Below are 26392 nucleotides of genomic sequence, written 5' to 3'. Positions count from 1 at the left end.
CACCATTAAGTATGATGTTAAATGTGGTTTTTCTTAAATTGTTCCTTTTCAGTAAGATTGAGGAAGTGCCTTTCTATTGCTGTTTTGTTGTTGTTGTTTTGTTAGTCCTCACCTCAGGATATTTTCCATTAATTTTTTTAGATAGAGTGGAAGGGGGGGTGGGGGGAGAAACATCAATGTGAAAGAGACACATCGATTGGTTGCTTCTCCCACAACACCTACCAGGCCTGGAAATTAAACCTGCAACCCAGCCCTGATGGGTTTGGTTCAGCGGTTAGAGCGTCAGCCTGCGGTCCAGAGAGACCCGGGTTCGGTTCCCGCTAAGGGCGTGTACCTCAGTTGCAGTTTGTCCCCGGCCTTGGTTGGTCATGCAGGTGGCAGCCACTCAATGTGTCCTTTTCACACCCATGTTTCTCTCTCTCTCTCTCTCTCTCTCTCCCCCCCCCCCTTCCTCCCTCCCTCCCACTCTATCTGAACAAAAAATGGAAAAATGTCTTCGGATGAGGATGAAAAAAAAACGAATGAGTTGGGACTGGTTCTCTCCTCTCCTGTTTTCTCGAAAAGTTTGTTTTGAATTGATACTGTGTCGTCCTTATATGTTTGGTAGAATTTCATCAGTGAAGCTATCTTGTCCTAAAGTTGTCTTCCGGAGGTTTTTACCAGCACACTTAATTTATTTAATAGATTGGGTTTGGCCGGTGTGGCTCAGTGGTTGAGCGTCGACCCTGCACCAAGAGGTCGCGGGTTCGATTCCCAGTCAGGGCACATGCCCAGGTTGTGGGCCCAATCCCCAGTAGGGGGCATGCAGGAGGCGGCCTGTGGATGTTCTCTCTCATCAATGTTTCTATCTCTCTCTCCCTCTCCCTTCCTCTCTCTAAAGTCAATAAAGGGGGAAAAAATAAAGTAAATAAAACATGTAAACATGAAACAAGATATAATATTTTTAAAAAAAAATAGGGGTCCATTCAGGTTATCTGTTTCTTCTTGAGTGATCTTTGGTAATTTGTGTTTTTCAAGGATTTTGTCCATTTCATCTAAGTTGCCAAATTTATTGTCATAAAGTTGTTTAAAATATCCTCTTATTCTTTTAATGTCTGTAGAATCCATTGTACTCTTATTACTGGTATTAATAATTTATTTCTGCTTGTTCTGACTCTCTGTTGATCAATTGTATTAACTTTTCAAAGAAGAGAGTTCTGTTTGTTTTTTCCCTGTTGGTTTTTGGTTTTGTACTTTATTATTCCCTTTCTTCTGTTTACTTTGGATTTTACTTGCTCTTTTTCTAAATTCTTAAGGTGGAAGCTTAGACCATTCTCTAGATACCTTGTTTTTCCTGCTCATATGAACATTCATGCTTTCCCCTTCCCTCTGAGCAGTGCTGACCTGCACCTTCAAATTTTGATGTCTCTTTAAGGTTTTCATTCAGTCTGGAGTGTTTTCTAATTTCCCTTGTGCTTTCCTCTTTGACCATAGGTTATTAGAAATGTATTTAATGTCCTAATATTGGCGTTTTTCCAGATATTTCATTGGTTTCTAACCTAATTGCACTCAGAGCACATTCTTTGTATTTTTTTTTTAATTTACTGAGACTTGGCCCGTCTTGATCAATGTTTCAGGTGCGCTTGAAAGGAACGTGTTCAGCAGTCACTAGTAGGTCTTCTGTAAATGTAAACTAGATCAAGTTGGCCGATGGTGTTGGTCCAGCCTTCTGCATCCTGATTTTCTGTCTGCTTGGTTTAGTTCTTAAGATGGGGCTTTTAAAATGTCCAACTACAAATGTAAATGTGTCTCTTTTTTCTTGCAGCCCAATCAGTGTTTGCTTCATGTATTTTGAAGCTCTTTTATTAGGCGCATACACGTTTAACATCATGTCTGTTGGAGGAATTGATCCCTTTACTACGATATGTACCTTGCTGTGAAGTCTCCTTCGTCTGTTCCCAGTGTATCCACTCCAGCTTTATTTTGATTGGTGTTTACATGGCACTTTTTTTTATTTATTTACTTTTAACTTGTATGTGTTTTTATATTTAAAGTTGACTTTTGTTAACCTCCATATAGTTGGGTATTGCTTTTTTTATCCATTTTACAAGCTTTGCCTTTTTTTTTTTTTTTTTTTTTTTTTTTTTTTTTTTTTTTTTTAAATGAAGGTATGTGTGTGTGTATTATTACCCTTTAACAACTTTTTTTTTTTTTTTTTTTTTTTTATTTATTTTTTTATCCTCACCCTAGGATATTTTTTCATTTTTTGTATAGATAGAGAGGGAGGGAGAGAGAGGAAGGGAGAGAGAGAGAGAAACATCGACGTGAAGGGACACATCGAGTGGCTGCCACCCGCACGACCAACCAGGGCCGGGGACAAACTGCAACTTTTTTAATCCTCACCTGAGGACACTTTTGCATCTATCTTCAGATAGAGTGGGAAGGAGAGGGGGGGAAGAGAGAGAGAAACATCGATGTGAGAGAGACACACTGACTGGTTGCCACCCCACAACCCCAACCAGGGCTGGGGACAAAATGCAACCAAGGTGCCTGCCCATAGCGGGAACCGAACGCGGACTCTCTGGTCTGCGGGCCTATGCCTTAACCGCTGAGCCAAACTGGGCCAAACTGGCCAGGGAAATCTTTGCTTTTTTTTTTTTAATCCTCACCCGAGGACATTCTTTCATTTTTTGTTCAGAGAGAGAGAGAAACATCGATGTGGAAGGGACACATCGAGTGGCTGCCACCCACGACCAACCAGGGCCAGGGACAAACTGCAACCGAGGTACTACCCTTAGTGGGAACCAAACTCGGGTCTCTCTGGTCTCTCTGTACCGCAGGCTGACGCTCTAACCGCTAAGCCAAACTGGCCAGGGCAATCTTTGCCTTTTAATTGCAGTATTTAGACCATTTACATTTAATGTGATTGTTGATGTGGTCAGGGTTAAATTAAATCTTTCACTGCGCTAACTTGTTTCATGTCTCGTCTGTTTTTTCTTCGTTTTTTGCCTTCTCCCCTCCTCCTTTTGGGTTAATTTTGTACGTTTAATGATTGTTTTCTCTCCATCATTGGCTTCTCAGCTATACCTTTTTTTTTTTAAGTCATTGCTCCAGGATTTGCTAGTGCATCTTTTTACTTAGCACAGTTTATCTTCCAATATTATACCTATTATATCATTTAATGTCTAAGAACTGTAAAATACAGTTCTTCTGTTTCCCCTCTTGTCTTTATGCTACATGGTATGTTTTACTTCTACTTAGATTTTAAACCCACAATAAAATTTTTATTGTTTTTGCTTTAAATAGTCCATGACCCTTTAAAAAGGAATTTTTTTAATGACAAAAAAATGTCTTTTATAGTTACCATATACTTTATTTAAAAATAAGAAAGGTACTTTTGTTTGTTTGGGGGTTTTCTTTCTTGTTGCTCCAAAGTCAGTGGGAAAGATCTAGAAGGGCCAGATGCAGGATGGAGAGAAATGACCAGAAGCCTCCAGGGCAGCTATAAGGGGGGGGGGGGGGACGGCGGGATGGTTCTCCATGCAGCAGGAAGGGGGGAGGAAGGAGTGCAGATATGACGGAGTGCATGTTCGGTGTCAGGATGAGATTTTCTGTTCCAGTGGCTTCCCTTCTTCCCTCATGAAACAGGTGCAAGTGAGGGAGGAAGCAGGGGCGTGGGGAACAGTCGTGGCTGGGGGTGGAGCAGTGGCTGACCAGAGCGCAGCGGCAGGGTGGCCAGGCTCACTGCTGAACCTGGGGGACAGGACTCACTGTAGAACCAGTGCACCTGGCCACGCACGTTCCTCCACGTCTGTGGCCTCGTGGCTTTGATAAGAACAGGCTGTTCGTTGGCTTTCTCACAGTGGACATTTTGATAGTTAGGCAGAGTCAGAGGGAAAGGAAGTCTAAGGTATTGCAAAGAGTGTTATCAAATGATGGACTTTGGCTCCAGCTCAGTGACAGAGGCTTTGCTCCAGATTTGCAGTCGAACGAATGAATGGCAGCAGGAAAATGAAGCTGAGGTGGGGATTCAGGAGATGGGCCCTTCTGGGTGGAGCCGTGAGTGCGCAGCCTGGGGGTGAAGAAGGGGTGTGGGACCAGCCCGCCCGCCTCCACCCCTCCCAGTCTCGGTGTGGCTGCGGCTCTAATGCCGTAGTTGTAGGACTTCATTCAGCCCAATGTCAGGCATTCGGAGGGATGGTTGTTCTGTAGTTTAGTTGTAACTTCGATGTGGTTGTGGGAGGAGGTGACACCGTGTTACCTGCCCGCCATCCTGACCGGAAGTCCTGGCAGGGTTTTCTAATGGTTGTCGCCTTGCTTCTTGACAGGAAGCAGTGACAGCAGCATGTATTTCGGTGGCAGTGATTACTCTTCTGAAATCACCCAGAATGGGCAGCAATCTCAGGATGTACAGGAAAAAGAAGCATTTCCCAGTTTAGCTGAAGGGTCCATCTGGAGAATGATAGAACAGACCCCCGAGTGCACGCTCATGACCTACCAGGTGCCGGAGAGGTAAGAAGGCAGCTCCGAGGGCCCACTTTGTACGGGTTTCTGATGGTTTCTTAATGTGTTTCACTGCAAAATGATTTTAAATGGCTTTATACATACCCTTGGGGAAATGTATTTTCAAATTCATTCATCTGAAGTCAGAGGACGAAGGACTTCTTGCAACTGTGTCACAGTGGGAGTGCCGCAGTGTGCGGGTGCAGACGGAACACGTGTCACCGTCACGGGGCAGGAGGGCGGGAGGCAGTGCTGCCCAAGGTGGCACATGCCAGAGGGACTCCTGTGTAGGCTCCGGATTGTTCTCCTTCCGAAGAGGAGAACTAGGGAGATAGGTCTCCTGTATGTGCCTCGTTAGGACACGATACAGCTGTTTTCCACCAAGGAGAGGGCTCGCTTTGCCAACTGGGCAGAGAAACGGCTTGATGGTGTTTAATGTGTGCGTCGCATATTAACGAGGTAGAAAGTCTGTTACAGAACAAGACGTGCTGCGGTTAGGCGAGGTGACGAGAACTCCGGACCTTGCAGGACTGCCAAGGTTTTGTTTGTGGTGTTTTCAGGGTGAAAGAAGTTGTGCTGAGAGAGGACCTGGCAAAGCTGGAGAGCATGAGGCAGCAGCAGCCACAGTTTTCCCCTGGACAGAGGGAGGAGCTGGCCCAGGTGCATTCTTGGATTCGGAGCCAGACCCTCCCTCAAGAAATGGACGTCCAGGTAAGCGCAGTGGCCCGGCTGTCACAGAGCCTGTTCCTTAGGCCAGGCTGTGTGCCAGGCACTTGGCGTGCATTGCACGAGCCCACTGAACCTCCCCCCTCACAGTGACTTCTGTGACCTGTCATCGTCCCCGCTTAGCCATCGCCAGCACAGTGGGGCACACAGGTGTGAGGACAGTCTGCAAAGGGTGCTGACACTGGTGTTTTTGGCTGCGAGTGCTAGGGGACAGTTGAGGCAGGCTGCCTGCTCCGACGTGTGGCTGCCTGGGCGGGGAGGTGTGAGGGATTTGCATATCCTGTGTGCGTGCGTGTTTCAAGAGTCACTCTCAGGACGTGGGATTCACACCGGAGGGAGAAGTCATGCCTAGTAGGAGTTCCCACAGGCCCCCGGTGGTCTCTTGGCTCTGACGGGGTCTTCGCAGTGAGATCAAATGTGAGCAGCCTGAACAGGGAGCCCTCATTTACCGGTGGCCCTGGGGTCTGGTTCTGTAGTGATGGTTGTGACAGTTGTGGGAGGTGGTGTGAAGTTGAACTTATAATGAGAGAGTAAAAGTAGGTGTGCAGAAAAGTGCAAGACATATGGATCAAACAAGCCGTTGACATCCTTCCCACCCCTGTTTCTAAAGAAAAGAATGCAAGCCTGTCACTTAAGGATGGCTAGGTATGGCCCAGCTGGTGTGGCTCAGTGGTGAGCGTCAACCCTGCACCAAGAGGTCGCTGGTTCAAAACCCGGTCAGGGCACACGCCCAGGTTGTGGGCCTGATCCCCAGTGGGGGGCCTGCAGAAGGCGGCCAATCGATGTTCTCTCTCTTTGATGTTTCTATCTCTCTCCCTCTCCTTCCCCCTCTCTCTAAAATCAGTAAAGAAAACAAAACAAAAGATGGCTAGATATGGTCTCACCAAAAGGCAGGAGCTGAGCTGGTCACTACAAGTGTCTTTGTTTTTTAAATACTGTTTTTCTGGTTTTTGAGTAGAAGGGTGTGTGAAGAATGAGCCCAAAACAATTTAAACAAAAGCTTTTAAAAAGTGGCTACATTTACCTTCCAGTACTACATTATGGGCCATAACGGGTCTTCTTAGACATAAATGGGGGAACTGGACACAGATGGCTTGGCCAGCGTTTTACTGATTTAAAACTCTTCAGAGGACATTACATGGAGTAACTGCCTGCTCTGGTTCTTTCTCGGAGGGCTGTGCCGCCTGCGAACACACAGATCCCGTTGTTGGCGCCGTGGGGGCCTGCGGTGAGGACCCCGCGGAAGAGAGTCCTTGATTGCGTGACCCGGAGGCGCCCCGCACACCCTCCCCGGACCTGCTGGGCCGCAGGGCTCCCCATGGCCCTCTGAGCCCTGACTGTGGAAGGATCGGGAGGAATGCCGAGGCCTCCCTTGGCGTTTTAGCAGCCCCCGTTTTTCTGAAGCGGACTGGATGCTCCTGCCCCGGTGAGGCTGTGGGTCGGCGCATTCCCAGGTCAGCGTCGGGCAAGACTGCGTGGCCGAGAGGGCGTGTGCAGCCATGGCAACGGTGTCGCGTGCTCAGCTGGGAGGCCCGCCAGACCCCAGCCGCGTGCCCTGCGCTGCCCTTGCGCAGATCGCCCGGCAGGGTGGCTTCCGTGGGCGGTCCACTGCGGGGATGCGTCCCGCAGTCAGCGCCACGGCCGCGCCAGGCCGCGCTCAGGGCCTCGGCCGGTCCCCACCCACGGCCGGGGCTCCCCCGGGGTCCAAGTTAGCTTCGCCTGTGCCCTTTTCCAGCAAGAGCTTCAGCTCAACCAGTGTGATCTCCTTTTTAATGTCCTGGTTTTTTGAATGATTGTAAAAAGTTTTGTAAAAAATTAATACTGTTTTTTTTATGTATCTGTGTTTAAATGTGTTTCAACCAAAACTAAGTTAACTCTTTCCAACTAATTTACACCAAAAAGGTCTTCACCCCTGCCAGAGAGCTGACGGGCACTGCCCCTGTTTGCCCTTAAGCCCTTAAGCAGGGGTCATTGCGGGCCCGCCTCCGGGCTGCGCAGGGCCGCGGCCAGTGACAGGCGGGCCCTGATCCGGGCCCTGATCCAGCTCCTGTTCGGAGGCTGCGAGTCCCTCTGCGCCAGGAGGCGGCTTGGGGCGCGTGCGGCATCCCGGGCAGATCGGAAACCGAGAGCCCAGAGACTTTCATTCTCACACACTTACTTTTCTTCTCCGTTTTTGTGTTTTGTGTGTGTGTTTATCTTGTTTTAGGAAAATACTTCAACCTTTCGAGTTTTACAGCTTTTTATAAAATGCATCCTGAGAACAGAAGAATTGACCTTTTTGTCCACGATGACCGTAGGGCCGACTCTCCGTCCCCAGCTTAGATTTTCTTTCAGAAGCAGGGGTTTCCAGAAGGCCGTTCTGTTTCATGGTGGAACCCATGACGTGTCTTGGAATTCAGTGGTGAGCAGTTCCACGCGAATATTCCCGCCGTATGGATACAGTCATTCTCCATCGCGAGCGTGCCACGACGTCAAAGCCCTCGGCGTTGGTCCGGTGGTGTGGTGGTCTTTTGTGTCCTTGGTGAAAAATACCACATTTTTAAAAATTAATCATCCTGGATATTGTCCATCTAGTAGAATCATTGTGACCTCTGTCGCGATAAAAAGTTTAATTTTTGTAAATAAAAAAGGACGTGTAGCTACCAGAGGACCACTCAGCATTTGCATGTGCGCGTTTTGACCATGTTCTCCACGCCGCCTTCTTTCCTGCTGTCTGGGTGTCTGCTGCGTCTAAACGTGCTGGCTGCTTTGCCTTAGTACACATCTGACGGAGTGTACACTGTACGAGGCTTGACTTGAACTGGTGCTCCCTGTAGGCAGATCCCTCAGGCATTTCTGACCGTGGGTGAGTCGGTGTGAGGCTGGACTTCGGTGCTGCTGAGCCGGGGGGCTCAGCTGTGACAGCTGCCACCCCCACGGGAGCTCACGGAGCTGTGCGCTTTGTCATTCAAGTTTATTCGCTTTTTGTATTGGTGACTATAGAAATTGGTCATAAAAAAATGTATATTATAGGCTGTAATTTTTACATAAGTGTTGCCTAAAAGGCTGTATTTTCTTGGATAAGAGGTCAGGCTTTATGAAAAAGTGAGATTTCATTGCGATCCACAAGGTAAACCTAATCCAAATGAAATTTGTTTCCACTGAATTTGTAATTAACTATGTGAATTCTTTTGTTTGTAATAGTTGTTAATATTTTAATTGGGTATCTTTTTTAAGTAAAAACTATAAATAAACTGTACATGTAAAACTGGGGAGGTTTTCTCAGGCTGTGTCGACCAGCCTTCGCCTCGGATCTGCACCCGTGTCAGCAGGGAGCCCACGCGGAAACCGCAGCGCTTGGCGGGTGCTCCTCGGCCGTCCGAGCGCGTGGACGACGCGGGTTTCCCAGCTGTGTCCCCCGAGCCCTCCCCTCAACACTGAAGGACTTAGTGGGTCCTGAGCATATGTGCATCTTGTTCATACTGGTATTGCCAGGTTTACGAAATCAGGGATCAGAATTATTCCTCAGGACCCTCTAGGGACCCTGTATTCACCAGGTCTGTGTCCCTGGTGGTAGCAAAATCTCGAAGTTGAAATAGGAAACAAGAGCCTGAAACCAACAGGACTTTTTTTTTTTTTGAGATACATGTTTTTGAATCCTCCCCTGAGGGTATGTTTATTGACTTGAGAGAGAGAGGAACGGGGAGAGAGAAACATCGATGTGAGAGGGGAAGGACCCTTGCCTCCCGTAGCACCCTGACTGGGGATCGAACCCACAACCTTCTGGTGCACAGGATGACACTCCCACCAAGTGAGCCACCCGGCCAGGGCAGCAGGCCTTGTTCAACAGTGCGCCTCTCAGCCCACCCGCACCTTTCTGTAAGGACGCCGGCAATGCCGAGGAGAGAAAGCAGCCAGCTGTTTGAGGGTGTGGGCTCCTCCAGCAGGACCCAGGCCAGGGGCTCAGTCCCCGTTCCGCAGAGGACACTGAGGTGGGCGGAGCCGGGACCTGGGCAGAGCCGTCTGTAGAGTAACAGCCTGGTGTCACTAAAGCAAAGGGGGTGCTGGGAGCTTGCCTGGAGCTCCGTCTTCCGCTCTCCAGTATCACAGATGTGAGACAGCTTTGTGGCTCGAAAGTTCTGTTGAGAGAGTTGGTGCTGGTCCAGTTTCACCAGTGAGCAGCCCCAAGTTCCTGCGGACATATGGACCGGAGCACATGCCCGAAGCCACCCAGCCATTCAGTTTAAAACAGCATTTTCTGCAGGTGGCCTCCTGATGTCCAATAAAGACAGCGAAGATGTACCACACCTGTGCTCTGTAAGACTTTTTTGGTTGTTGACAAGTTCAATGTCAGTGACATGGGGCGGTTTGGTGCGGGCCTGACTGTTCCTCCAAAGAGGGGTAGTGAATGGCAGAGGCCCGGGGGCGCGGGACGCTCGGGTTCGGTCACCTGTGCTGGAAGCGACAGCCCCCGGGAGTCTGCTGCGCACTGCACACAGGCTGCATGGGCATCGATGCAGCGACAGTGTAGGGTGGTGTGTGAGAGACAGGCTGAAGGGACTGTTCTGTGCTCACAGGAGCCGAGAGCAAACAAGGGTCACTGCTAAGAGATTCAGATTTTCACTGCTTTGTTTGTTAATCCTCACCTGAGGATATTTTTCCATTGATTTTACTTTTAGGTTGAGTGGTAAGGAAGGAGGGAGGGAGGGAGGAACATTGATATGAGGGAGATACAGCCCGCTCAGTATGTGCTCTTGACCGGGACTCGAACCCTCGACCCTTTGGTCCACAGGTCGACACTCTGACCGCTGAACCAACCCAGCCAGGGCACGTTTCCACGTGTTCCATGTTTGCTTCAGCTAAGAGACCTCCCCCTCAGACTCCAAGGAGAGTTAGACCGTCCCCAGCCCTGCGGGACCCTTCCCTTTAGAGGTTTTCCAAGTGAAGATACTGATTGTTTTCACGTAATAACTTACGTTGTCATGTTCAAGGTCTGAGAGGACGGTGATATAGTTTGTTTAAATGATGTGCAGTTTAACTTTAAAAAAAAAATTTTTTTTTCTTTATTGATTTTTAGAGAGAGAGGAAGGGAGTGGGGAAGAGAGAGAAACATTGATGAGAGAGAACACTGATTGGCCACCGCCTGCACGCCGCCCACTGGGGATTTGGCCCACAACCTGGGCATGTGCCCTGACTGGGAATTGGACTGGTGACTTCTTGGTACATGGGTCAACGCTCCACCACTGAGTCACACCAGCTGGGCCAGTTTAACTATTTTAACTAAATTTTACTTTTATGACTTCTTCTTAGCATTTGCTTCTGTTCATTTATTAACTTTACTTTTAAATTTCCAGAGACTCTTTTAGAAAGTAAATGGATGGAGCCCGACTGGTGTGGCTCAGTGGTTGAACATCGACACATGCGCCAAGAGGTCATCAGTTCGATTCCCCGTCAGGACACATGCCCCGGTTGTGGGCCTGATCCCCAGTGGGGGGCATGCAGGAGGCGGCCAATGGATGTTCTCTCTCATCGATGTTCCTCTCTCTCTCTCCCCCTCTCCCTTCTTCTCTCTAAAATCAATAAAGAAAAATATTTTTTTTTAAAAAGAAAGTAATTGGATGGAAAGAAGAACTATAGATTTTAGAACATGTTTTCAAGTAAAATAACCACGGATGATATTTGCAGAACATACAAGTTTTATTGTTTGAGTAATGAACAGGGTATAGTTGGCCTGGCGTTTCTTCTATACCGTTTTCAAGTCGAGCATTTTCGGCTCTGCGTCTGAGCTGCCTGGCAGGCGGTCGTCTTGCTTCAGACACAGTACTTCCAGTAGCATTCCGAGGGGTGCGCTCGCGTCTTCACTCGCTTCCCGACCCTGGCAAAGGGCGGGCTCAGTAAAGTGCTGCGATGTTCTCCAGAGAAAGCTGGAAACTAAGACCAAACAAACAGCTGGGTTATCAATAAGACAAGAGTCCCACATGGAAAAGGAGCTTGGTCCAGACGGCAGCCCTTCCCCTGGCTCTGTGGCATTGGGTGGCAGCAGGAGCCGGCACGCGGGCTCCAAGGGGCTGTGCCAGCCAGGTCCATCCTGTCTACTCAGCCGTGTGGTTGCTGAAAATTTCCCTGCACCTCCTCGACCTACTTCTGTTTAAATAGTGTCAGTAACAAGTCCTGACTTTGGTTATCCTCCGTGTGAAATAGATCTCTTACTTGTCTTGAAATTAACTTCCTGGACCCTTGGTTTTGGAGGGTACTTTATTCTAAAATTTCATGTGCAAATCTTAGTAATCACCCATATGATTTTAGAGTCTTTACCCATAATCCTTCTCTCGAGAAGGATGTAAACATCTGAATGATGACTTCTAGCTGGTTATGGAGAGAAACACACCATCGTGCCCTTCGGGCGGGCGGTGACCCCTGTGGCCCTCCGCGGTGTATCATCTCCAGGACTCAGTGTTCCCAGAGCATGTTTTCACAAGGACGTGAGTCCCTTCGGGCGGGCGGTGACCCCTGTGGCCCTCCGCGGTGTATCATCTCCAGGACTCAGTGTTCCCAGAGCATGTTTTCACAAGGACGTGAGTCCCTTCGGGCAGGCGGTCACCCCTGTGGCCCTCCGCGGTGTATCATCTCCAGGACTCAGTGTTCCCAGAGCATGTTTTCACAAGGACGTGAGTCCCTTCGGCGGGCGCGCGGTCAACCCTTGTGGCCCCTCCGCGGTGTATCATCTCCAAGGACTTCAGTGTTCCCAGGAGCATGTTTTCAACAATGGACGTGAGTCCCTCTCGGGCAGGCGGTCCCACCTGTGGACCCTCTGCAGGTTGTATGCATTTTTTTTTTTTATCTCTCGAGACTCAGTGTTCCCAGAGCATGTTTTCACAAGTACGTGAGGTCCCTTCGGGCAGGCGGGTCACCCCTGTGGCCCTCTGGCGGTGTATCAATCTCCAGGATCTCAGTGTTCCCAGAGCACTGTTTTCACACGGACGTGAGGTCCCTTCGGGCAGGCGTCAACCCTGTGGCCCTCTGCGGTGTCTCAGTCTACCAGGACCTCAGTTTACCCAGAGCATGTTTTCAACAAGGACGTGAGTCCCTATCGGGCAGGGCAGGTCACCCCTGTGGCCCTCTGACGGTGTATCATCTCCAGGACCTGCATGTCCGTTTCCCAGATCATGGTTTTCACAAGGACGTGAGTCCCTTCGGGCGGGAGGTCACCCCTGTGGCCGTCTGCGGTGTATCATCTCCAGGACTCAGTGTTCCCAGAGCATGTTTTCACAAGGACGTGAGTGGGTACTGCACCAGGGAAAAAGGTGTTTCTGGTCAAAATGTCGGAAGTGCTGGGGAAAATGAAATGAGCTCGTTGCCCTGGTCTTCACTGTGCTGATGCGCACAGACCGTCGCCCGGGCCCAGGAGGGACTGGGACCGTGCTCAGGAGACGCTAGTTAAGCGTTTGGGGTGGGGGTGATGACCAAAGACAGAATTTCCCATTAGCATTCAAGGTCCTCGTGTCTGACCACTCGTCACCGTCCATCATTCCCGTCACAGTTCCCACTGCTCCCAAAATACCTTCCTAGTCTGCTCGCTGCTGCGCACACACCCCCCCCCCCCAACGTCCCGAGCATGTTCTTCCCCTTAGAGGTTACACTGCGGTGCTTTCCAAACCTCAGCTTGAAACAACCACCCGGGACCCTGGGAACCAGACAGCTATTTTCAGGTGTGATTTCTACCAGGAGCGCTTGTCTAGTTCACGAGTTCAGGACCCTCTCGATCAAGGTGTAGAATGTCCACCAGTTTAAACTAACTCGGCGCCACTCACCTTCCCCGTAGCTCCCCTTGGGCTGAAAATGTTGGTGCCGGGATCTGGAAAACAGTATTTTGAACCCATTCGTTATCAGATCTCTTGTTTCTATCCCATGCTAGTTTTACTTAAAACATACAAAATAGAGTGTTACTCCAGCGCGTCCAGTTTCCGGTCTTGCTGTTTCGCTCTGCAGCGACCCTTACCTGAAGGCAGCTGAGCACCCCCGTTCTCTCCCCTGGGGACCTCGCAGAGGTCATTGCATCTTCCTCCACGACTCTGACCAACTCCTTCTATCAAACAGTGTCTGTTAACGGTCTCCGCTGTTTTGCAGTGTCCCGGGCACCGTGGCGATGCTTAGAGAAATCCAGGCGTGGAGGGGACGCGGGCACACCTTGTTCTGTTGTGCTTCGCTGTGTTGCACTTTTTACAAATGGAAGGTCTGTGGCAACCCCGCGCTGAGCGCGTCTGTCGGTCGGCACGATTTTTCCCGCAGCACGTGCTCACTTCCTGTCTCCGCGTCACATGCAGGTCCTTCTCCCAGTATTTCAAAAGTTGTCGTTACTGTTATATGTTACGGTGATCTGTGATCAGTGATCTCTGGTGTTACTATTGTCATTGTTTTGGGTGCCACAAAACACATGCATATAAGATGGTGACTTAAATATTGAGCCCTGGCTGGTTTGGCTCAGCTGTTCAAGCATCAGCCCGTGGACCAGAGAGTCCCGGGTTCGGTTCCCGCTAAGGGTTGCAGTTTGTCCCTGGCCCCAGTTAGGGTTGTGTGGGTGGCGACCACTCGATGTGTCTCTCTCACATGGATGTTTCTCTCTCTCTCTCTCTCTTCCGCTCTCCCTCCCGCTCGATCTGAAGATAAACGCAAAAAAAAAAAGGTTCTCAGGTGAGAATTAAAAAAAATATATAGTGGCCCTGGCCGGTTTGGCTCAGCGGTTAGAGTGTCGGCCTGCGGTCCCGAGAGACCCGGGTTCGGTTCCCGCTAAGGGCGCGTACCTTGGTTGCAGTTTGTCCCTGGCCCTGGTTGGGTCGTGTGGGTGGCAACCACTCGATGTGTCGCTTTCACGTCGATGTTTCTCTCTCTCTCTCTCTCCCTCTCACTCTATCTGAACAAAATATCGAAAAATGTCCTCGGGTGAGGATAAAAAAAAAAATATATATATATATATATATATATATATATATACACACACACATATATATATATAGTGGATTATGACTGCTCCGCAGACCTACTTGTTCTCGAGACACAACAATATTGAAATTAAGCCAGTTAATAACCCTCCAGTAGCCTCTAAGTGTTCAAGCGAAAGGAGGAGTAATGTATCTCTCATTTTAAACCAAAAGCTTGCAATGATTAAGCTTCGGGAGGAAAGGATGTTGAAAGCTGAGATTGGCCAAAAACTAGGCCTCTTGACCCACTTAGCCAGGCTGTGAATGCAAAGGGCATGTTCTTGAAGGAACTTAGAAGTGCTACCCAGGGGGAGCATCTGTAACACTTTCAACAATAATGATAAAAAATAAAAGTGCTACTCCAGTGAACACATGAATGATAAGAAATTAGAACAGTCTTATTACTGACTTGGAGAAACTTTTCGTGGTCTGGATAGAAGATCACACCAGCCACACATAGCCAAAGACTAACCCACAGCAAGCTCCTAACTCTCTTTAGTTCTATGAAGGCTGTCAGAGGTGATGAAGCTGCAGCAGAGAAGTTTGAAACTGGCTGAGGTTGGTTCGTGATGTTTAAGAAGAGAAGCCATCTCCATAACATCAAAGTGCAAGGTGAAGCCGCAAGTGCTGAGGTAGAAGCTGCAAGTTATCCAGAAATCTAGCTAAGATGGTTCATGAAAGTGGCTCCACTAAACAACAGGCTTTCAGTGCAGACGGAGCAGTCTTGTATTGGAAGAAGACGCCATCTAGGATTTTCAGAGAAGGCTCAAAGGAGAAGCCAGTGCCTGGCTTCAAGGCTTCAGAGGACAGGCTGACTCTCTTATTAGGGGCTAATGCGGCTATGACTTTACATTGAAGCCAATGCTCACTATTCGAAAATGCTACGGCCCTTAAGAATGTGCTCAGTCTCCTTTGCCTGTGCTCTAAACATGGACAACAAAGCCTGGATGACAACACATCTGTTTACAACACGGTTTACTGAATAGTTTAAGTCCACTGTGGAGACTTACCGCTCAGAAAAAAAAAGAAAAAATTCCTTTCAAAAGATCACTGTCCATTGGTAATGCACCTACCTGTTCACCCATGAGATTTAGGTTGTTTTCATACCTGCTAACACAACATCCATTCTTCAGCCCATGGATCAAGGAGTCATTTTGTCTTTCAAGTCTCATTAAGAAATACATTTTAGCCCTGGCCAGTTTTGCTCAGTGGTTAGAGCATCAGCCCACAGACCAGTGAGTTGTGGGTTCGATTACGGTCAAGGGTACGTACCCCAGATGTGGTTCATCCCCGGCCCTGGTCAGGGTTGTGCAGGAGGCAACCAGTAGATGTGTTCCTCTCACATTGATGTTTCTCTCTCCCTCCCTCCCACTCTATCTGAAGAGAAATGGAAAAATACCCTCAGGTGAGGATTTAAAAAAAAGAAAGAAATATATTGTAGAAGGTTATAGCTGCCATAGATTGTGATTCCTTTGATGGATCTGGGCAAAGTCAATTAAAACCTCCTGGAAAGGCTTCTTCATTCTTTTCTTTTATCCTCACCCGAGGACATTTTTCCATTTTTTGTTCAGAGCGGGAGGAGGAGAGAGAGAGAGAAACATCGATGTGAAAGGGACACATCGAGTGGCTGCCACCCACATGACCAACCAAGGCCAGGGACAAACTGCAACCGAGGTAACATGCCCTTAGCGGGAACTGAACCCAGGTCTCTCTGGACCGCAGGCCGACGCTCTAACCACTGAGCCAAATCGGCCAGGGCGGCTTCCCCATTCTCAATGATTCATGGGAAGAGGTCCAACCCTCTTGGATAACTTTGAGGGGTTCAAGACTCCAGGTAGGAAGTAACTGCAGATGTAGTGGAAATAGCAAGAGAACCAGAATTAGAACTGGAGTTGGAAGATGGCACTGAATTGCTGCAGTCTTAGGTAAAACTTTACCAGATGAGAGTTGCTTATGGATGAGCAAAGGAAGCGGTTTCTTGCCCTGGCCAGCTTGGCTCAGCAGTTAGAGCATCAGCCTGTGGTCTGGAGAGACCCAGGTTCGGTTCCCGCTAAGGGCACGTATCTCTGTTGCAGTTTGTCCCCGGCCCTGGTTGGTCGTGCGGGTGGCAGCCACTCGATGTGTCCCTTTCACATTGATGTTTCTCTCTCTCTCTTCCTCTCCCTCCCACTCTATCTGAACAAAAATGGAAAAAATGTCCTCGGGTGAGGATAAAAAAAAAAAAGAACGTGGTTTCTTGAGATGGACTCTGTTCCTGGAGCAGATTCTGTGAAGATTGTTGAAATGACAACAAAGGATTTGGAGTATTACATACACTGTGTTGATAAAGCAGCCGGCGGGGTTTGAGAGGACTGACTTCACTTTTTGGAGAGGTTCTCTGTGGATAAAATGCTCTCAAACAGTATCACATGCTGCAGAGAAACAGTGCGCGAAAGGACGAGCAAACCTGTCGATGCCGCAGACTGCACTACTTGCTTTACGAAATGGCACCGCCACCCCCGCCTTCAGCAGCCACCACCCCGATCAGTCAGCAGCCATGGACTTCGAGGCGAGACTCCTGACCAGCAAAATGATGTCAACTCACTGGAGGCTCAGAGGATGGTTGGTATTTTTAGTTAAGGCATGTACTTTGGGTGGATTTTATTTTTACATAATGCCATTGCACACTTAACAGAATACATTTTGTGTAAACATAACTTTTACATGCACCGGGCAACCAGAAATTTCATTGTATTGCGACACTTGCTTCATCGTGGTGGCCTGGAACCGAACCCGCGACATCTCAGAGGGCGTGGGCCCTAAACGCGAACGCTCTGGTGATTGCTTTGTATGTGGCCATGCTGAAGGTTCACTTGGTTATCTCATCGACTCTTCCCCACAACCCTGTGAGGTAGGTGTTTTCATCATTCCTGTTTACTAATGAAGAAACTGAGGTACAGCCCTGGCCAGCTTGGCTCAGCGGTTAGAGCATCAGCCTGCAGACCAGAGTGTCCCAGGTTCGGATTCCACTCAGGGCACATACCTCGGTTGAAGTTTGTCCCCCGCCCTGGTTGGGGTCGTGTGGGTGGCAACCCATCGATGTGCCTCTCTCACATCGATGTTTCTCTCTTTCTCTCTCTCTCTCTCCTTCTCCCTCCTTCTCTCCCTCCCCTCTATCTGAAGATAAATGCAAAAATGTCCTCGGGTGAGGATAAACAAAAAAAGAGACAGAAACTGAGGTAAGGACCGGTTATTTGTTTAAGATTGTAGTGAATGGGAAACTGGCATTTAAAGCTGCACATATTGGAGGCTGGCATAGTACCTGCGTTCCCCCGCAAAGAACAGTCTGTGCAGAAGAAGATGCCCGAGGTGCCAAGGAGAGCAAGCATCATGCTTGCAAGGAGTTGTGGGGGAAAGACCACAGAGGGGGCTTCATGCCAGGAAGGGACAGTGTCCGGTCATTAACTACTTAGTTTATGTAGCTAATCTTTAGTTTATATAGCTCATCTTTATGTTCCAAAATAGGGCTGCGCCTCGTCTAGGGGGTGAGAGGAGAGCGTCAGTTCAGTACTTGAAAGCAGACCAGCTGTAACCCCAGAAGGCTTTACCTGCATTGCTGAGGCCGCCAGCCGTGCCCGGGCCTGCCATCCACCGCAGCCCGCGCAGAAGGGACACTCTGTCCAGTTCGCCCCGAGCTGATCTTCTGCCTCCATCAGCTGCGCACAGAGTAATGGTGGGTGTTAGTGACACAGTCCATTTTGTAGTCACACCTCCTGTTCCCTGTTGTCACCGAGGACAGCGAGGTCCTACTAGAAAAACTTCAGGGCTGAGTCGGTGGTCAGTCGTCCGGGGTATTTGAACGGCAGCAGAAGTGCCCCAGTCCGGTCTGCAAGCCAGCGGGACAGCAGGCCCAGAGGGATGGGTCTCGGTGCGACTCGACCACCTGTGTGACCTGCCACCCCCACTGCCTCGAGCCAGAGGGTGGAGCCGAGCCACGGGACCAGTTCAAATCGGTTCCACTAGAAAGTGACTCTTCCTTGTTTCTGTCCACCTGCCGCTGCCTCTGGCTTGTGTACCCCCGGTGACATGGGGAGGAGAGTCAGGACTGGTTTTCTAAAGGACAACATCATGTTCCTCTCATTAAGCAGATAAGATCACCGACTCACCTTTTAAGAGTCAGATCCGATTGTCATCAGACAAGAATGAGCTTTAAAGGACTCTTCAAACAACTGGACAGGAACATGTCCAAGGTGAAATGTGGTCAACCTCAGGCATATGAGGTGTGTGGTGCATGAGATGCGTATGGAAAATGCAGGAAGGTACAGGGAAGGCGTGGGGGAGGGACACAAGGCCGTGGAGCCGTGGAGCCATGGCCCCGTGGCCCCAGGCGCAGGGGCTGCTGGGAGAGCGGAGGCCGCAGGAGCCCTGAACACCTGCCCGCTGCAGCCCTCACTGCACGACACGAACCACTGTGAAGGCCTCTGGGCACGTTCACATGTATCTGCAGCCTGTTGATGAACGTCTATGACATGTGATCACCCTGCAAGTGTTCATGTCACGAAGGATCATGTATGGAGAAACAAATACATGAGAAAAACTCAAGCAAAAGCTCCAAGGTAAGATGCCACCTGTTGGGAATGTGAGTGAGATACTAGATTCACTTCATCTAAGACTTTTATTTTTTATTTTTTTTAAATAATTGTTTATTTCATCTAAGTTTTTGTTGTTGTTAATCCTGACTCAAGGGTATTTTTTCCATTGCATTTTAGAGAGAGTGGGAGGGAGGGGAGAGAGAGAGAGAAACATGGATGTGAGAGAAACACATCGATTGGTTGCCTCTCGAACAACCCGGACGGGGGCCGAGGATCAAACCGAGGTACATGCCCTTGACTGGGAATCGAACCCGCGACCCTTTGGTGCATGGGCCGATGCTCCAATCACTGAGCCACACCAGCCAGGGCTCATCTAAGTGTTTGGTTTTTTTTAAAATCATAATAATAACATGTACATTTTTTAAGATGACAGTGCAATCTGAATATCTGTTCTTGATTTCATCTTGTGTTTTCACTGATCTGTTTTAAGCAGCAGAGATTCATCAAGTTAACACTCGTGTGGGGTTGGGGTGGCTGCCGTGTCCGAGCTCAGAGACTCGGGTTGGTGGACAGTGCGTGGTGACTCGGGCTTGACCATGGTCAGAAACTGCTCGGGGGACACTGAGAGACCAGAAATGATCAGCTCAGGGCTTTAGGAGAGCTTTTCTTCATCCTCTATTTAAAGAAAAATGTCTAGCCCGGGCCAGTTTGGCTCAGCAGTTAGAGCGTCGGCCTGCGGTCCGGAGAGACCCAGGTTCGGTTCCCGCTAAGGGCACGTACTTCGGTTGCAGTTTGTCCCCGGCCCTGGTTGGTCGTGCGGGTGGCAGCCACTCGATGTGTCCCTTCACGTCGATGTTTCTCTCTCTCTCTCCCTTCCTCTCTCTCCCTCCCACTCTATCTGGACAAAAAATGGAAAAAATATCCTCGGGTGAGGAGAAAGTAAGAAAGAAGGGAGGGAGGGAGGGAGGGAGGGAGGGAGGAAGGAAGGAAGGAAGGAAGGAAGGAAGGAAGGAAGGAAGGAAGGAAGGAAGGAAGGAAGGAAGGAAGGTGTCTAAAGGAACCCAAATTAAAGACAGGACAAGATCCAGGTCAAATGTGTGTGGAACCTACTACCTAAACATCAACTTTTTCATTTTCCTAACTAAATAAAGAGGTAAGAGCAAAATATGAATCTGCTTGACTGATCACATTTAAAACAAATTCAACTTAGACTTGAACTGAATGCAACACACCCCAGAAGGGGGAGAGCCATGCACCTGGAAACCCACCACATTCCCTAGCCCAGCTGGCCCCTCTTCAAACGTCTAGTGCGCATTTTTGTTCCAGATAACACATCAGGCGATTCCTTTTTTAACTTAAAATCATAGAGGATAAAATTAAAAATTGTAATCTACAACCGGAACGGCCAGATTCTACATTCAACCAGTCCATTTCAAATAAACACAAAAATAATGATTTAAACTTAGCACAGTTTTTAAAGTTGAAAAACTGACCACCATCAAGAGCTGGGCTCGCAGCAGCGACGTGAAGTGAGCGATTCAACGACCTCCTTTCTGCTCGCCCCTGGGAGGGGAAGTTCGCTCCCCGGAACCGGCGCTGCGCTGGGAGGACCCTCGAGTGTTCTCCCAGAGTGGGGGCCGCTCACTGAGCAGGGCTCCCTTCAGCGAGAAATCCCCCGTCATCCCTCACATTGCCGTCAAGACCCTGACGCGAAAGCTCTTTCAAGACTCAAGTAAGGCAAGAGAATCCGTCTCACCCGAGAGGCGCAGGGGCGCTCCCCTGGAGTCGAGGACCGGCAGAGAGAAGAGAGGGCGCAGGCACCCGACGAGCAGCAAACAGCAGCATGCCAGTTTATACATGACGGGCAGCAGGACTTGGCCTCCTTGGCTCCCGGTGCCCAGAACTTCCAGTTTGCTCCTTCTTGTTCTGTGATCGGCGACTATATATACTATCCTATGACCTCATACCGTTCCCTCCCCCCCGAAAAAATCAAATCAATTTATTGGCTGCGGAGGCTCAAAGGCAATCACTTTGCATTGATGTAATTTTTCAAGGTAACAACGCATAGACAATCAATTTGCTGTCTTGTGGCCTGGTGTACAGAGTAGATATTATATAAAGAAAGGACAGTTAAGTTTATACATCTGGCAGGAGGAGTGACCTAGAGCAATAAATCATGAGTTAAAAGAAAGGACCGGGCAGAGCTGAGCGCCAAGGCCAAGACGCGGATCGCTGAGTCCCAGCCCAGGGGACACACAGTGTGTCAGGAAGTGGGTGGCTTTCTTTTTCAATCTCTCGTGAGTGGATAGATGAACTGGCATGTCGTGTTTGAGGCTGCTATGCCCTCAGAATGACAATGCGTGGATTAGAACTCGAGACCATTTTTTTTTCTTTATTGATTTTTAGAGAGAGAGGAAGGCAGAGGGAGAGAGAGAGAGAAACATCGGTGAGAGAGAACATCGATTGGCCGCCTCCTGCATGCCCCCCACTGGGGATCCGGCCCACAACCCAGGCACGTGCCCTGACCAGGAATCGAACCGGCGACCTCTCAGTGCATGGGTCTAACACAACCACTGAGCCACACCAGCCAGGCAGGAGACCAGTTATTTAAAAGGGGGAAGACGCGTCACAACGCAGAGCAAACACTCAGGCTCAGGCGCGTTTTGTACATACATGTGGCCTCGGGTTAAACCACACGTGCATGGGTCTTCAGAACAGGGCGACGATTCCTTAAAGTCGGATATCATTCACCAAGGAGGAGTGAAGACAAGCCCGAGAACCTTGCTGGTCAGTATGTCTAGAATTTCCCTGTCACACACACCGCCCAGCCCGGTGCAAGCCCAGCCTGGGGCCACAGCCTCCCCCGGAAGTCCTCCAGGCTGCCCTCCGCCAGCCTCGACTCCGCACAGCGCACGGGCCTTAGTCAGATCAGACCAGATCTTTGCTCAACCCCTGTACGGACCCGAACATAATGACCAGCGATAAACATGAACACACGATCTTCGGGTAGGCAAATACTTCTTAGGACATCAACCATGTAAAAAAACAACAACAACAAAAAACGGATGTGTTGGACTTCATCAAAATTAGAAACATCTGTTCTTTAAAGATGCTGTTAAGAAAATGAAAAGACCAGCCACTCCTGTGAGAAATAGTCATAAAACACATGCCCGACACACACGACATCCCCGGGATATTAAAAAGCAACCCACAACTCAGTAAGCCAGCAACCCACTTAAGAGAATGAGCAGCGGTTTGAAGAGATGCTTCCCAAGAGAAGGTGTACAAGGAGCCAACGAGGACTTGAAAAAGGCCTCATCACTTCGTGGAAGAAATGCCAGTGAAGACCACAGTGAGGCGCTGCTGCGCACCCACCGCCGGCTGCAGAGGCGGGACGTCCCACAGCACAACCGCTCTGGGAAACAGTTGGACACTCTCTCATAAAGGTCAACACACACATCTGTGTAGCCCAGAAACCCCCCGCAGGTGCGCCCCCAGGTGAGATGCAGACATGCGTCTGACACACGGGTGCACAGATGTCTGCACAGCCTTGCTCATGATGGTGAAAATCTCGGAGCGACCCCAACACTCATCCACAGGTGAATCAGTCACCTGTGCTCAGTCGTTGCCTGGGATGCTGCCTGGCCCTGTACCATGTGCTGAGCACAATAAGCCGGACCCAGAAGAGGATGTACTGCATGATTCCATCTCAGTGACATCCCAGAACAGACAGATGAACACAGTGTCAGGGAACAGGTCAGGGGACATGGCGGGTTGACTGTAGGGAGACAAGGGCACTTTCTACCTTGATCAAGGCAATAGGACCATGGAGAGATACACATTAGCCGAAACTCATCAAACTGTACACTGGAAAGGATGCATTTTATTGTATGTAAACGATGCCTGGGTAAAGCTGGCTGCTTTTAAAATCTCATCGACAACTGATTCCTTTCTTTACCTCTTCCAGGACGACTCGCCCCAGCCCCGGCCAGTCTGAACGCCTTTCTGGAGAGTGACGGCTGATCAGGAAGGGACGATCGGAGGCCTCTGGGACGGGGACCTTGGAGCACAGAAGAGGGGAGCACACGTCTGGAGGATGCTGCAGAGGAAATCGGGGTGGAGTGGCCAGAGAGCTGGAGCAGCTCGAAGAGGAGTGTGACTGCGCCATGCCGCGGACCCCTGGGGCCGGCGGGCTGGGAACCGCCACGCGGAGCTGGGGTGGCGCGTGGAGGGGTGGCCTCGACGGCCCCCGTGGGCAGTTTCACACACGTACGTGTCCGCTGGGACGGAAGGGCGTCGTCTCCAGGCTCCCCCTCAGCAGACATCTCTGCACCTGCAGTGCGCCAGCAGCCAGGTGGGGACCCACCGGACCAAGAGGACAGAAGGTGGCCCTGGATGGCCCGAGGCCGGATGGGGCCAACAGAAACCACTCTGATCCAGTTAAAAAATAAAGTGTATTGGAAAGACGCAGGATAGCTTCTAGAATCCGAGGAACTGTGCAGACCTCCACCTTTCCGTGACTTGACTCCCCGCTAGTCTCTCTCTCTCTCTCTCTCTCTCTCTCTCTCTCTCTCTCTCTCTCTCTCTCCCCCCGTGGTTTCTCACCTTGCCATCTCTCTGTCCATCTCTCTTTCTCTTGGCAAGAACTAGTTTTCTTTTCCACATCTGCTTGGCCAAACATGCCGCACTACCAAAATGCACCTTTGTTCCATTTAAATGAGCAGCCCAGACACTTCACGTCAACTTTAAATCCAATTCGTGAACTCCTAGGAGAGAGGGTCCCAGTGACCCAGCTCAGCTAGCTTTTGCTGAACTCCCCTGCAAACAGGCAGCACTTTGCGGAAGAGAGGGTTGTGGCCCCAACAGACACCCCAGTGGGGTGTAATACAGCAAGAGCCAAAATACACTTATTACCCAGTAAGCCTGCTTTCAGAATGGCCCCTAAGGAAATGACCCAGCAGAAGCAAAGGATCACCCGAAGGTGTCACCTGCAGCCTTCTCTATAGCAGTGGGACAGGCTGTGAAGGCAAGTGCATGTAGGAATCTAGGTGACATGTGAATGAGGAGGCCAGCTTGGAGGGCAACAGGGAGTGGTGGAGACTGTGGCTAAGTGGAGAGCATAGGCTCCCTCTACAGGTAGGCGAGTACTACCCAGCTAGCATGTTAGAAATCTGGATGTTCGGGGGCATGCAAATCCAAAATAAAAAAAAACAACTACAACAAAGTACTGTGTATTTCAAGCAAGACACATCCACAAGCCAGGATTTAACCCCCTGACACCAATTTGGGCCTAAATACCCCAAATCAGTGTATAACTTAGTTGATTATGGAGCTTATGTAATTTTGGTAATCATGAAAAGTTATAGAAACTTGGAAATAAAATAACATTAAAGAATTGGAATATAAGGTAATTGACACTATGTAGAAAAAGGTGACTATTTGGACAAGAACTGCTATGTGATATTACAAATTCAAAATAGTTGTGTTAAGATAAAGGAATTTTTTCTTAAAATGCTATTTACATAGATTACATGTGTGCACATGTGTCTGTGTGCATGTGTCTATGTATGTGTGTTGTATATGTGTGTATGTTTGTAATGTGCTTGTGTGGTTGTGTCTGTGTGTTTGTGTCTGAGTGCTTATATGTGTGGCTGTGTGTGTTTGTGTGTGTCTGTGTATATGTTTGTGTCTCTGTGTATATGTGTGTGCACATTTGTGTGGATCTGTGCACATGTGTTTGTGTGTGTCCACGTGTGCATGTGTTTGTGTGTGTCCACGTGTGCATGTATTTGTGTGTGCATGTGTTTGAAGCACTCATGGAAGACAGTGGGCTGCAGATGAGGAACCAGGCAGCTGAGACCCGGTACTGTGGGTGCCCCTGAGGACAGTTCAGAGAGAGGCGGGGGACATCGAATTCTCCTGTGGAAGAGGCTGTCTGCCAAGCTTTGTCATCCCTGGTGACTCAGGGTTGCTCTGACAGTTCTTGGTGATGACTTGACGGCGTGGCCTAATTAAGTTACTACTAAAGGCTTAAGCTCCCAAGAAAATTAGCTTCTTTCCTTCAACGGACCATCAATGACAATGTCACCTTGTCCCAGAAATGCACTGAGGGCATCGTTCCACCCTGGTGGTCCCTGTGTTAACACAGCACCCTGTTTATGTCAGAACACATGAGAACATGCCAGAACACGTGTGAACACTGACCACCTTCCACAAGAGGTGGGATCCCTTTAATTAGTTGCAAGTTTCCTTTTTAAACACAAGAGGTATTTTCTGTCATGAAGGAACAAAGAGCCCTGGCCGGGGTGTCTCAGCTGGTTGGAGCATCGTCCTGTAAACCGAAAGGTTGTGGGTTTGATCCCTGGTCAGGGCACATACGGAAAGCAACCGGTCAATGTTTCTCTCTCACATCAGTAAAACGTATCCTCGGGTGAGGGTTTTTAAAAAGACAAAAAGCAACAAAGAAATAATAGGACATATTTCGGGTGACTGTGCCCACGAAGCCCCCGTGTCCACTGGGTAAGTGTGAAGGTCCCTTGGGTCTTGTTCTGAAAGTGATCTGGACAGCCGTCTCCGCCCTCTTGACGACGCTGTTTCCAGGGATGTCCTCCGGCCTGAGGCTCCGACAGGAGGAAGAGGGACGAACACTCAGCATCTGGGACGACCTTTCAGGAACGCATCCGTCCCCTGCCACCGCCGCAATGCTTATGCCCTCTGTTTTGTTTTGTTTTGTTTTGTTTTGTTCTGTTTTGTTTTGAAGGCAGACCGAGTCCATGGACATTCAGAATTTCCGACACCAGCACGGTGCTCATTCGGCCGGGACGAGGAGAGGAAACCCGCGGAGAGGCGGCAGGGTTTCTAGGAGGAGGCCCACGCATCCCGCGGTGCCGAGGGCGGCAGGTGAGGATGGCGGGTGGGCCCGGCGCGCCGCGTGGGATCCTGGCAGCACGGACGCGAGCGGTTGGGTGGCATCAGAGGGTGGGGAGGCTGACTGGGCCAGGGAGCCGGCAAAGGAGGGCGGAGGCCGTGACCAAGCAGCGTGGACGGAGCCCTGCTGGGAGGGCGCGGGGCGTGGCAGCGTCTGGTGAGGACCCAGGAGAGCCGGTGTAGGGCAGGGCCGCGGGCTTTCGTGGTGGTGCGCCCCCTCGCGGTGACCTGTGCCGCAGAGCCTGGTGCCCGGGGCCTGGCCCCTGCCTGGCCCGTGGAGGCAGCTGCGAGGCCCGGTCCCCAGCCCGAACGCAGGGGCAAGGCCACGGGCGTGGCGGTGGCGGTTTCCGAGTGCAAAGAGCTCACTGCACCGAACCTCTCACATCCCTTCTTATCATTGCTGGTTTTGTTCATCCTCACGGAGAATGAGTGGAAGGGAGGGAGGGGAAGAGACAGAGAGAGAGAGATGTGACAGAGACACATCGATTGCTTACCTCCTGCACAATCCCAACCTGGGCCAGGGACCAAACCGCAACCCAGGTCTGTGCCCTTGACCGGGAATCGAACCCGTGACCATTTGGTGCACAGGCTGACACTCTAACCACTGAGCCACACAGGCCAGGTCTCACATTTCTTCTTGGTGGAGGTAACCAGGTTTTGGACTTTAAGATCCCCCTGGGTGCCTACTGTTAGATTACTGGTTTATAATAAAAGATCTTATCCTGGGAA

The 26392-nt window shown here is 49.8% G+C and overlaps 1 protein-coding gene across 13 annotated transcripts in view; it reads left to right on the top strand.

Moving 5' to 3' along the window:
* Nucleotides 1–25627, top strand: part of PER3 (period circadian regulator 3) — a 68831-nt gene extending 43204 nt beyond the window's left edge. For 3 of the 13 annotated variants that reach the window (XM_036255123.1, XM_036255121.1, XM_036255120.1), the window contains 3 exons: nt 4308–4491; nt 5043–5193; nt 7415–7903. In XM_036255123.1, the coding sequence (XP_036111016.1) occupies nt 4308–4491; nt 5043–5193; nt 7415–7888 (809 nt within the window). In that variant the 3' untranslated portion in view covers nt 7889–7903. Of the gene's footprint in view, nt 1–4307; nt 4492–5042; nt 5194–6336; nt 6437–7414; nt 7904–9451; nt 9479–13314; nt 13357–16582; nt 16767–16868; nt 17056–22703; nt 22768–25496 lie in introns of those variants that run through there. The other 10 variants (XM_036255122.1, XM_036255126.1, XM_036255125.1 and 7 more) reach the window with 10 other exon arrangements.
* The last annotated feature ends 765 nt before the right edge of the window (nt 25628–26392 follow it).

The sequence above is a fragment of the Molossus molossus genome, unplaced genomic scaffold (assembly GCF_014108415.1).
Source record: "Molossus molossus isolate mMolMol1 unplaced genomic scaffold, mMolMol1.p scaffold_m16_p_12, whole genome shotgun sequence".
In the NCBI taxonomy this organism is placed as follows: Eukaryota; Metazoa; Chordata; class Mammalia; order Chiroptera; family Molossidae; genus Molossus; species Molossus molossus.
Note: the sequence above shows the minus strand (reverse complement) of the source record. Positions and strands in the feature narration are given on the sequence as shown.